The sequence below is a fragment of the Pseudopodoces humilis genome, chromosome 1, assembly GCF_049639895.1.
Source record: "Pseudopodoces humilis isolate 2021_Gansu_Grassland_sample_001 chromosome 1, ASM4963989v1, whole genome shotgun sequence".
NCBI classification, from domain to species: Eukaryota; Metazoa; Chordata; class Aves; order Passeriformes; family Paridae; genus Pseudopodoces; species Pseudopodoces humilis.
Window position 1 is genome coordinate 7,828,510 of NC_142200.1, and position 13,729 is coordinate 7,842,238.

At 35.3% G+C, this 13,729-nt stretch overlaps 1 protein-coding gene across 3 annotated transcripts in view; it reads right to left on the reverse strand.

Annotated features, from left to right (window-relative positions):
* The window catches only part of PHF20L1 (PHD finger protein 20 like 1), a 57,241-nt gene that overhangs the window by 24,660 nt on the left and 18,852 nt on the right, over positions 1–13,729 (reverse strand). For all 3 annotated transcript variants that reach the window (XM_014255486.2, XM_088051572.1, XM_088051579.1), the window contains 4 exons: positions 10,922–11,004; positions 6,914–7,166; positions 4,693–4,878; positions 4,279–4,485 (listed from right to left, as the gene is read on the reverse strand). In XM_014255486.2, the coding sequence (XP_014110961.1) occupies positions 4,279–4,485; positions 4,693–4,878; positions 6,914–7,166; positions 10,922–11,004 (729 nt within the window). The remainder of the gene's footprint in view (positions 1–4,278; positions 4,486–4,692; positions 4,879–6,913; positions 7,167–10,921; positions 11,005–13,729) is intronic.

Genomic DNA, 13,729 nt, shown 5'->3' on the forward strand with positions numbered 1-13,729 from the left:
TACTGCTTATTGCAATTCATCAAGCTCAAATGATTTGTAGCAATATGAAGCAAGTTATTTTGTTGACTGATATTCTATTTCATGGCTTTCCATGTTTAAATAATATCATAAATATAATTATCTGCATTAATATACAATTTAAATCACATTGCAATAGAAATATCAATCATGCTGGTCATGTTTAATGTAGTGTTTTGAATTCCCAGTGCATATGATCAATTTTATATCTAAACAGACTTTTAATTGCATTTCACAGACTGATACTAGACCCTGTCCAAAATGATGTCATTAGGAAGAATAAGCCCATAAAGAGGTTCTTGATTGCCTCATAACCAGCCTAAAGTGGGAACTTCAGGGCAGAGATTAGAATGGCAGGCATTCAAATTAGGCAGTAAATCTGACTGTTAGTAGATGAAGTAAAACAAACAATCCTAAAGTAACGTGAGCAAGTAACAAGATGAACAATAGGTTATCCCTCTTAAAAGCAAGGTAAACCAGTAAGACTGGCAAAAGTGACCAAACTCATTTTCTGAAAATTTTGTACATCAGCTGTTTCTTGTTCCTGCTGCATTAAACTGTTACCAAGGAAATTATATAAAAGTATGCAATGTTTCTTTGCTTTCAGTCTTAAATGCAAATTTCACCGATATAGTTAACCTAATGTTACCCTACTAGCAAAATCATCTACAGGTGTTAGAATAGGAAATAACAGCTAGTGATAATATTGTTATATCAGCATTATAAATATTATATTGTTAGATTAGAAAGTGTAACAATATTTTCCTTTTACTTAAACTTCAAAACCCAGATTGCTTGCTGAAATTATGTTTGCTCAATATATAAAATTTGAAGTAACATAAATGGTGCAGGGTTACGGAAAACAAGAGAAAATCACAAATTTAAAGAGAAGCACAACTACAGAAAAACCTAAACTTCATATGCGCAGAAAGGCAAAACTACTGTACTTTGCAAGTATTCTGACTGACTGTGGATTTAAAGTCTTTGAAATACTAAAGTGACCAAAGACTAGTTATCTGCATTTTAAGCAATTTGGCAAATGAAAGCAAAGATTCTTAGTTCTTTGTGTGCAGTATCAGATGATTGCAAGTAGGACCTCAGAATAGTTTAGTAAAACAGTACCTCTGATCAATAACTAATGGGTAGTGTACAGGTGTCTGTCAAAGTGCACAGTACTTCCTTGGAGCCTTTGGATTGAGGGAATCATCACAGAGTTTTTATTTTGCCTCTACAAAATGATAAGGTGTTTATTTTGAGCAATGATTTTGAAAGCTATGTGCTAATACTATGAGTCGCCATTTATGCATCTGCACTTCAGTGCACCTAGTCCCTCTCCTCTGAAAATACCAAGTCGGTACCTTCTGAATAAAGTCATTAAAATGCATAATTTCTAACAACACTAAATTATTTTTTCAATTGACTCAACTGATAGCTTCCATCAGAAGTCAAAATTTCTACATCACAAATTGCATCTCTGGACTTAAACCAGTTCAGCCCTGTTACAGAAGGGTCCGGGATCAGACCAGGCTGTTCCAGGCTAAATATCATCACAAGGTATCTCTGAAACTATTCACAGTTACCTATTTCAATGATTACAAAGATAGCAGGTCTAACTTATGTGCACTTAACAAAATCTGCAGTGATGTCAAAATCTAGAACTCTAAGTATGTCCAGACTGTGTTAATAATCTCTTAACAGCAGGAACACCATAAACAGATGTAGATTTATAACAGTTCTTTCAGATTAAGAAAACACAATTACAGAATAGTTTGGATTTTAAACCAGAGTTCTCAGTTTGTAATGGATAGAGCCACAATGCGTACATTTAAACAATGTAGTATATTAAACTGCACTTAGGTAGGTGTTTCTGCATAATTCAAATTAACTTTTTTCTCAGATATTTCAAGAATTTACAGGAATGAGAAAGGAAAGCTTTGAGCACCTCTCCTGTATATATTTGCTTGCTATTGCTTAAACAGATAATTAGGAAAGTACTGATAGAAAGAGTGGATCCTATTTATTTTCCTGAAGCATGCACAAATTTGGTGTAATTAGGGGTGCTTCAGGAATGTGACTTGAGAACCTGTGCTGTTTCAAAGGCAAAATGGTGCCTTCTAAAGTAGAGAACACAAATTTATTCAGTAGTGTATACTAACTCCAGGGGTTTCAAACCTGAACTTTAAACTGACATTTTTCTTTTTCCTATATGATTATAAGGATAAACATGTTCCACCAGAGTTAAAAGACTGGGGTGAACCCAAAACACAAATGAATTTTAGTTATAGTCCTAGCGACACCACTGACAGAGTCAGAGAGATCCAAAACCTGCCACAAAATCTGTGAATTAAAAATACCAAACTGCTTAGATTAGTCTTTCAGCAACAAAGCTGATACTCAAGAAGCTGTTGGGCTACATGATGCAACCTACTGAAAACTTCTGACATTTGGACAGAAAGTCAGTATGAAAGCTCAAGACACAGTTCCATTTATTGTGTGAAGGATAACTGCAATACATGAAAATTAGGAACAAAACACATGTACCTGGAAGGCAAAAAACCAGAAGACAAAAAATGTAGCTGGCAAATCAGTTCCTTTAGAGCTTGTAACTCTTAAAATTTTATAGATATTAAAAAAAGACTCATTAAGCTTTATATACAGTATGAATTCTATTCTCTGGTAGAGGTTGCACGCATTTTCGGCTTCCCACTATGGAGTCAAGTTGTAAAAACAGGCAATTTTATCATGGAATTTTTCCCTGACATAAACTGTGTGGACATGTCACATAATTCTGAGTCATTAAATGAAGGTGGCTTTAAAAGAAGCTTATTATTTTATTGCTTCAGCTGTGGCCAAAACCAAGACCCAGCTCAACAATCAGGTCCGAAGTGCACTTCTGAGTGCTGGATTTAGAACTGGCTCACTCTGCCCCAATCCAGGCCCATGACAGGAGCAGGCAACTTCCAGCATTAACAGCTATACGTAAAATGAGCCAGAAAATATAGCAGAAAAACCAGAAGTTAAATTTCTAGTAACTGAAAAAGAGTTTTACCAAACAGGAAACAGATGGCTGTTGGGAGCTGTTGCTTTCTTTTACAATCTTGTTCAGTGAGTGGGCAAATACACAACTCCCGAAAGCACTTCTCTTAGTGGCAGAAGACATGACATAAGAAGGACTTTTATAGAAGTCATTTTCCCAGGAATCAGTAATTCTGCTGCTATGCCATGTATCAAGGGCAAATGAAGACTGACACATGGTTCCACTCAAGTAATTAAGTAATATTTTAATATTTTAAAAAGCTTAAGTGGTGGCTCACTAGAGATACCCATAGCCCTTATTTTGACAAATTAGTTTAAGACATTCATAGATTATTAGACTAAGATATAGTTTAAGTGTCATATCTCTATCATTTAAGGTCATGCTGTCCTCCCTTACTATCACTCGTATTTATAAAAAACTTTCTGAGCAGAATATAATAATTTGAATTTTTTTCCCTTCTTACTTTTCTGAACAATTTTCTCATGAAACAAAACAAAACAAAACAAAGGCTTTAAGAGAATTCTTCCTTGGAAGCCACTTAAAAACAGTATAAAAACCCACATACAAGACTTACTTAGAAAAAATTATATGAACACCTAGCATACACTGTATGAAAACATCCCACTTTTAAGGTCCACTGTGGAAATCCTTTCCCAAATCTCTTGGTTACCTCTATCCAAGTGTTTCATGTAAACCACGGTAGTCAGTAAACTGTTACAAAGGGAGAGGCAGCACAGAGTTGCAGCCCTGGGCTCTGTGCTGAGGGTGACCAAGTCTATATAAAAGTTTTTTCGGATTTTTCAGAAATAGTTTTAAGTGTAGCAAGTGAAGGACAGAATTTCCACCACAAACACACACAAAGCAGAGGAACAGCGACTGTCTTTGAGAACAGCATTTTTTTAAAGCTGAAACCACAAATTAGTATGTTAGTAAAGAATCAGTTCATTATTTTTACAACTTTTAGCAATAGCAAAAGTATTTTTGAAATACTGCTTACTACATTCCACACTCTCAGATTCTCCTTAAGGCATGTTAGAAGTGCTAAAGCAGCTGTAAGCCAGTGAAGACAAAGAATATGCAGATGAATGGAGTCCAGAAGAGAGGCAGGTTTTTGAGTGTGCAGAGAAGAAAATAAAAAGTATCCCCTCTTTCTATGGGATTGAATACACACATTTTAACCCTACAACTACAAATCTCTCTGGTTGTATACTGAATCTCTTTACCTGACGCTGTTGTAGCTACTCTTCCATCAGTTACTGCTTTGGAAGAAAGATATGTAATCATCTGAATATCTTCCTTGTCTTTACTGGGATATTCATTACGGAAAGTGGATTCTGCGGATAATGGTGCTGTAACTTCCGAACTACGGCTTAAATCAAGAGGCAGACATGGTCCACGCTTCTCAAGTGACACATGAGCAACATCAGGTACTACATAAAAGAAAAAATCTCATATTAAAAAATACACATGGGTCCAACAAACAACAGTCTGGATTGCAGCGTTACATAACATAGGAACAGCAAACAGCTTTAGCTACAGCAGTTCAAAATATCCCATTAGTTGAAAACCATGAAAGGTCTAATTTTTTATGATTCAATTTCTCTTGGGCAGTTCTTTATTAGATTAAGATACATTACCCTCCAATTTTGATGACTGTTGGTTTTGACCACTGATGGAGAACAGTTTTCCATCAGTAACTGAAGAGGGAGAAGAAACTTTTTCTACAGAATCATCAGGCAAGGAGCAAGTGGCTAAACGCTGTGATCTTCTTCTCCGTTGGCTATGTTTGTAGGATCTAGGGGAACTCACTGGCTGTGATGGACCTAAAAAGAGATCTTTCAATGTTCATGAAGCAGAGAGATACACCATCATCTTACCGCAGCATTTGAAATCTAAAGGTGGGGAGTGCTTTAAACAGCTCTTATTTGCAAAGCTGGTAATCACAGCAAAACTGGTAAAATTACAAAACTGTGACTACCAGGAACAAAGAAAGATTTATGCTCAAGACATGATTCTGGCTTACTGATTATAAATTACTAGGGCACCTAATTCCCCACTGGTAAAGGTGTTTGTTTTAGGCAAGCAGTGTATTTACAGTAAGCAACCCTCCCCTTAAAACCCAGGCAGCAGGTTACTTATAATGGAAGGGGGCAATAGGATTTAACAATAAACAGAACAAATGATCACAGTTAAAGCTCTAAAAAGTCATGGATAGTATTAACATATAACTTAAAAAAAAAATTGAAAACAGTGTTTAATTTTATATCCCACCTCCTGCCTTCTGATAACCTGATATCAATACCTCAGCTGAAATTCAAACACATACTGCCAATGCATGGCACAGTAAGAAGGCTCCAGAACTTTATACTTAAAAAAACCCAAACGGGGGAGGAGGATTGATATAGGTTAATATAGGCCTGATTCATTAAAAACAAAAAACCCACACTCCCCTACACCTCTTCAATATTACCCAGTTCCACAAAATTTTGCCTTAGAAAAACATTTAAGTAGCTATTACACTGTAAATCACTGTTCTCTCCTCTTTGTAAGCAGTTTTTAGTCAGATATACAGATTAAAAAATTAAGACACAGCAAAACTAACTTTGCATTAGAGGTAGAAAAAACATGGAACCAAAAATTAAAGACAACACTAACAAGATCTAAGCTACTAAGTAACCAAGCTTTAAATTACCTAGTTTTAAAAAAATATTGCTACAGAGAAGTCCAACAAGAAGTCCAATTTAATCCAAAATATAAGCATGCTCCAGGAAATCTACTTACCATTGCTCTAGGGGTGGGGATGGAAGGTGTATTACAATATGGATGACTGCTAACATTTTGTGGGGACAAAATACAATTTTTACCAATGTGTCCTGAATAAAGAAGGCTGAATTTGCACTCCTCCCTCTCCCACTTATTTAAAGTTATCTATGAGCAAAGATTAAAAAAGAAACTTATCTCGTAAGTGAAAATACAAAATCAAAGTTAAGGGGAACACATGATGCAGGTTGAGTCTTCCATCCTCAATCACTATACTAAAAGTGAAAAAAAAAATGTAGCATTTGACTTACTGAAACCTGCATTTATGTCAGCCTTTGGCCTCATCATTTAATGTTCTTTAGGCAAAGAACCTGACACTAAGCAACACTAACCTAAAAAACCTAATGTAATCTCAAAAAAAAAAGTAGAAATACCTTAATATTCACAAAGAGTAGTGTATTCAAGCATGTAGAATAAAGCTTTCCCTAGTCTTCTGATAAACTATTTTTGTGCTTGGCAAATCAGTTACACATGTTAAGAAGCTGAACACCCATGGGATTTTTCTAGGACAAGGAAACACAATTTTTAATATTTCTCCACCACAGATCTTGAACCCATCTTCTCTTTCACATCATGTTTGGAGGAAATATCACACAAGGTGACGACTGCCACAGCCAACAGGTACAGAGTGTCAGCCTGCTGAAGGTGAAGTTTCTCAGAGAGGGAAATGTCCACACCAAAGTGTACATCTTTTCTTTTTAATGAATCAGGCCCTTTTCAGAAGGGAGCTTTGATTTATCCTGTATCACTGTTAATGCTAGTGTGGAGATTTAAGCTAGAGGTAAAGCTAACCCTTAAAAGCCACAACTCTATAAATATCAGTATATTATTTAAATGTATTATTTCTGGTAGAGTAATTCAAATGCCTTAGTATGTGACTTGACTTTTAAAATAGTGACCTACCCCTAATTCTCCCACTTGGACATTTTATTTAAAGCAGATTCATTTTTAAAAGCAATAGCCATTTACAACCAAAGAAAATTTCTGTATATCTCTTATAAGTAGTTACGGTATTCTTTTTAAAATGTCTGTGCTCACTAGTTTTATTTATCACAGAAGAAGGAAGCTGAGAGACCAGCGTCAAATCCTCGACTTGTATTAATTCTGGGGAAAGTGGTGATTTAGGGGGCTTTATACACCCGGAAGAATCTCCAGATTCTTGTTTGCATTTCTTGCTGCGAGCCTTTCCTGAAGACAAAGTTGAGGATAACAGTGCAGGTTTCTGAATGTTGGCAGAACTGCTAATATCAGCTTCATTTTTTTTCTGACTTTGTGGTTTAGGTGAAATCTCCTGAATAAATAATAAAAAATTGATACTTTTATTTCAGTTTCTTCGTTGTAGTTCTTGTATTCTATTTTGATCTTTTTAAAAGCAATTTTAGTAATCAAACACAGAATAAAGCAACATTATTTTAAGTACAAATGAAAACTATTTAAAATGCATCACATTAAATTTTGCTTTTTTTAAAGGAGCGCTACCAATTGTTTTCAGTATTCAGAATATTCAACTCTTACTAATTGAAACACCTGAAAAAAACTGAAAATAAAACATTTTCCTTCTTCCTTAAAAATTCAACGAAACGTTTTTAGTTTTCCCTTTCATCTGCACTGTCAGTGCAGTCTCCAAGCAGAACCTGGAGAGCATCTGTTCCAAGCCAGAACACACACACTGAGATTCCCTCACAGAGTATCTCACACTGGAGGAGACCCAGAAGGATCCTCAAGTCCTCCTCCCTGCTCCTCACAGGGCTGCCTGCTTTGAATCATGACTGGGAGTGTTGTCCAGACACTCCTTGAACTCTGGCACTGCTATGAGCAAAGAATCCTTCCTCAGAAGGATTGCAGCTCTAAAAAAAAGTTGACAAGATTTTCCCTACACAGTCATTTCCCCAATCACAGGTAAAAAAATAAAATAAAAAAAACCACAAAAAATAAAAACTTTAGGCAGTTCCTCAGGAAAACTATATTTAGCAAGGAATTCGTATTTTTGAGAACCTGAAAAAGTTGATAATGCTCCTTTAAGGAATGCTTGAAACAATGAAAAGTTTCCAATACTAAGCACACTCTCAACACAACCCCTTTCAGTGCTGGGAGTCTGGATTTCACCACATTATATGTTTGCGCAAACATGAAGAAATCACAACTTCTAGCACCACAGGGTTAAATAGATTGTTAACTGTCAGGAGAAAATGAGCAGATAAAGAGTTAAAACAGTTTTTGAAGGAAAATATAATGCATCTTGCCAAATTCCTCAATTTTCATTCTTCTTAACACAAACAGTACTATTTTTAGACCATTAGCATGCATTGACAGACATTAACATTTTAAATTTTTCACTGGAAGTTCTTCCTACATTACCAAAACTGTGCATGTGTTACAACTTGCCTAATAAGGGCAAACTACAATATCTGAATATAATTTCTTAGGCCTGTCTCCCTTCTCATCCCAGTTGCATCATACAGCATAGTACCATCTAATAAAACCAGAACTAACAAAGCAGAGAGGTATTTCTAGAACGTATGCCACCACTTTTTCCAAACTAGAAACATCAAGTCTCTGGTGATTTGAGGGTATTATTGAGTTTTGTTAGAAATTACAATTTTATTTTCCACTAGAATTTTCCATGCTCCAATGGAGGAAAAACAAAAAAAAAAAAAAAAAAAGGCAAAACAAAACCCCACAAGTGCACATTCTGTCTGTAAAAGGGCACCCCTGAATGCTACATGAACGGCTCGCTGGGAGTATCCCTGTAATGATCCGGTGCAAAACATCCCATTCAGCAGACATCAGTTCTACCTTGAATAACTCCATTACACACATACTAAGTGCAGTTTATTCATTTAAATAAAATATTCCATGAACTGTAGAGTATACCTATGCTGGTTATGAGAGGTATTACCAGAAATTAATTAGAGTCGTAACTTGTAAATAAACAATTTTATTGTTCATCTTCACAGATGTGAAAGACATACTACAGCATCCATTACTTTCAAATTACAAAGTTATTTAAACAAGATTAAAAAAATTAAATTAAGATTTTGATAAGGTGCTTAACCTCTTAACAGGACAAATTAACATTAAAAACCTTAATGAATTAATGTTATCCATCTACTCAGGTCTTGGTCAAAAGGAAATATAACATGACATACCCTAATACAATTAAATAAACTACTGTATCTGCAACTAATTGTCTGAGGTTTTGGGTTTAAGACAACTGTAAACTAAAAATGTATAAATATAAACAAAAACTTGCATCAACAGAGTCAGTTTTCGGCTATTGGCCTGAATATTTCTACCATATTCTGTATTACATTATTAAAAAAACCTACAAGATATTTCATCCATTCAATTTTATAGCAGTAGCAGACAAAGCCTCTACGGAATGTCAGCTTCGTTATCGGAAAACCTTTTAGGGAGGTTTATAACTCGGCCATTTTAATTTCATTTTGGGCAGGAACTCAGCAAAAAAAGCTTTAAGCTCAAAACATTTCCTTCCCACAGTCAATCATTTAAATGTTTGTAAGGTTTCTGGTTTTAGTTAGATGCAAATGAATAGGGCAATTTGGGAATTTAGATGCCTCTTTAAAGGAGCTTAACTATTATTTCCAAAAAAAATGAGGTTTTTCAGACCATTAGCATGTAAACAATGACAGAGACATCTGTTTTTTATATCTGATCAATAAAACAGGAACAGCCGAGTTACTAAGTCTAAGAAATAACAAAAAGGTTATAGTAAATATGCACTGCAGTTTATACTGTTGCATACACAGTCTATGTAAACCACAAAGTCCCATTTACCGCAATGGGATTCTGCATGGCAAGATTTACATTGTAATGATTCTTCCAAAAACAACATGCTGTAAGCCATTTCACAGTTTTTTGCACATTGAAAATATACACACAGTAGCAAGAAAATCATAGCATCTTTAATATGCAAAAATTTGAGAAATGGAATGTCATGTCAGTACACTGTAAACCTTTATGCAAACTATCGGTCAATGCATCGGTACTGCAGTGGCTCTGCTGGCCCTGACAGTGACAGCATCAAAAACAGAAAATCAGGTTCCATTGACTCTCATCCAATGCAGCATCAATGGAAAAACCAGAGCAATGCAATTATATATCAGCTCTAAAGAACCAGTACAACCAAAATATCAAATCAGGTTTGGGGTAGGGACTGTTCATAGAGTGTGCCGGGGCTAAAGAACAGAAGTGCTTGTTAAAGAATTGCAGGCAGCAAGGCTACTTTGTTCAAATGCTGCTGTTAAAGGAGAATGAAAATGCATACAAAAAAGCTGTATTAAAGATACATTAAGGCTCTGATTTAAATAAGTGGAAAACAAAGATGTCCTGAATCAAGACTACTGTTCATCCTTAGCTTGCTTTACCATGCTCAGGCATTCAGCCCTTTAAAAGTGCAAGACAATGCACAGCTCGGAGTCAAGCAATGCCTGAACACAGTGCAACAAGCCAAAGACAAAACGGCAGCCTCCATATCCTGCCAATATGCAGGTTTAAAAATCAGACCCTTAACATTATTTAAAAGTTTCTTTTTTGTATTTATTAAAATACACACCCTTGCAAAATGTATGGCTCATTGAGCAGTTCATAAAACACATACAAGCCTACAACACCAAATTCTTACAATATAAAAGAAACTTCTTTTAAAAGAAGTTCTATGCGATGTCAAAAACCCTGTTTCAAACACAAATCAAATTTGTGTAAGGGCCTGTTTCTAAGCCAGTTGTCATTCCAGCTATAAAACTGGACCTTGGGACACTGGTCTCCTCACATTTGTTACACGGAGACTTTATTTTGTTTTCTGTTAGTTTTCTAACACAAAAGCTCATTATTGAAATTCAAGTCAACACTGTGTTTAGAGACAATTAAATTACATATTTCTGGCTCTGCCAGAAATGTAAACATAAGAAATTTTCAGTTCCCTGTTATATCTGAAGGGGAAATTTTTAATGTTGTAGGTACTACATCTCCATGGCACACTCCAGTGGGAACTTTGCAAAAGAATCAAACTCTACCATTTCATACCTGCTCCAGGACTGGAGCTGTTTCTTTGTTGCCTTCCTTTTTTTCAGCACCATCTGCAACAACAGCTTTGGATGCCAATAAACCTTAAGAGAAAAGTTGCAGATATTTTTAGTTAGAAGTACCTTACAACAAGAATTTGTAGAAAAAGAAGCAAAATATTGAGACAAGAAATATGAACTGCACAAATCTACAAAATGAGTCCTTCTGAAATGGCTCCACACAAAGCTGACCACTTTAAATTAGAAAAACCAAAAAGTTACAGGACATTCCAACAATAGCATGCTTATATAGGAAGCATTTCCTTGGCATATTTACTGACAAGAAGAAAATAAAATTATCAATTCTAAAATAAAGTCTTGCCATCCTTCCAAAGCCCAAGCACTTGAGCTTTAAAACCAAACATATGACACAGAAATAAATTTTGAAATCAGAATTATTTACAAAACTTTTCTCTTTCTCTTTCTCCCATTTCCAGTCTTTGAGAAATTCACATTACTACTACTTCTTAACTATAACAGATGCAAACCTTTCTTAAACATAATACAACAAGGGATTTAATTTCCAAACAAACATTCCTAGTAGTGGAGCTCCCAAATTACCTCAATAAGATGACCATATTGGGAGCAAATAATATATTAGAATATGTAACTTTATTTACAAACTTATGTACAATATCACTACTACAAAAAATCTGTAAAGACAAGGGGATTATAAATACAAGAAAGCTTTCTGTCAGCAAAGCATATGGGAATAGCTTCAGTTGTACCTCACACAACTTTAATTGTCTAACAATGCAGAGACAGAAGAAGTTCTACATGATTAAGAAAACAGAGAACTGATAAAACCTAAAAAATATAAATCTGAATAAAAATTGCTATTATAATCTCTGGGAACATCAATATTGGGAGTGAGGAGTTGAAGTCCTCAAAAATAACTTGACAAATTCAGAGAGAATTGCTATTACATTCCTTAAAAATTTTCATATGGCCAAAATTAATTTAAAGGTCAGAATGTCCAAGGAATTATAAATTAGTGAAGTCTGGGCTCTGAGGAACTGTTCAAGACATTAAAATAAAAATTAAAAAATTCAGCATTCAACAATAAACACCAAGTGCTTTAACTCATTTACTATTTATGTTGGATTAAGTTATGTTTTAGTTTAGGTTAACTGAAAAGTAGAAACTTACTTAATCCTATTAGATAAAAACCAATAAAATTATCAGGTAAGATTTTAATTCTGCATTAGACTACAAAATAGATTTGGGTCTTATGGACTTAAATAAACATTTTTAACTCAAATTATCTTATTTAAATCAAGCTGCAAAAATCGCAGGGTTCTTTATCTTTGCCATCATGCATTTATATAAAAAAGCACAAAATAATTTTCAAAATCAAATGAAGTTGAATTTTAAATACAAAAAAAACAAGCTACAGTTTATGGATGCGTTTACGGTTCTGTAAGCCACCAGTTCCCCAGAGAAGAGTCCCTCATTCCTGGGGGAATTCAAGGCCAGTCTGGATGGGGCTTAGAGAAAGCTGGTCTAGTGGATAATGTTGAAATTATATGACCTTTAAGGTCTCTTCCAACCCAGAGCATTCTCAGATTCTCAATTTTTCGTTCTAGCTGGATGATCCCTGCTCAGAAATTCAAGCTATCAAATGAATCTAGATTCAGATCTGCCAATGTATATAATCCTTATGATTTCCTTTTTCTCTACCCCATGAAGTGTTTTTTCTAACCAGGCCCCAAGCCTGCAGGACAAAGCAATCTCAAAAGCTACTGCAAACCAGGACTACAGGTTCAGCACCCTCTGTCTGTAAAAGCATCTAAGAAAGCAAAACAGGGAGTGGCATAGTGAACCGGGAATGTTTTATTCTGCAAGCTCACTGCAGCTATTACCTGGTTTTAGGTACCAACACAGCAGGAGAAGACGTGGAAGCAAACATTCCAACAGAGGCAGAAACTGATTGGAAAATGACATCAATATGTGCTTAGCAGGAGGTATTCCTCACCTTTGGGAAATGTAGTTGCTACCAGTGCTAGTAGCAAAAGAAGGGGTAAAGGAAGCAACTTTATTTTGTTGAATGGTGAGCAAAGAACACCTGATGCAGCTGTGGGCCTTGTGGCAGACAAGAAGACCCTTCTGCATCAAACGCTGAATGCTGAACTAAAACGTAGGGAAGAGTTCCCTTCATACAACCTCCTGCAATAGTGTTTTGCACTATTTCCCCAGTACAACCATGAGAACCCAGTAAATGTTTTCCTAACAACTAGAATGCTTTGATTATTTTGTAGACACTCTGATGAGTACACCAGCATGATTCTCAACCTTCCTTCAAATCTAAAAGCTTGTGCTGGAGACAAAAATGACACAATGCAAGTATATATTGATATACAATATATTGTATATTGTATGTATGACTATTTAATGCATAACAAAGAACATGTGGCAAGAAAACGTTTGATCATTAGCAGTCACATTTTCAAAATGTACTGTTATAAAAGACTTTCTATGGTATGTACTGAGGAAGTGTGTTAATTTGAGAACAGATACATGAAGTATCTACAAGGCATGACAAATTTCATCTTGTAAAGGATTAATATACTTTCACTGAAAGGTAACACATTGTCTGCTAGCCAAGTATGTCTTGTGGAGACAGACACACTGTTTTTAAAATGGTAACACAGTCAAATGGCTGCAAAATCATGGTTTGATCAGTCTGTATGAACCTGTCTCACTGCTATGATTCTCATAATTCTCCTGAGATAATAAGAATCTATCCACAGGCAAATACAATTTCTAAAGG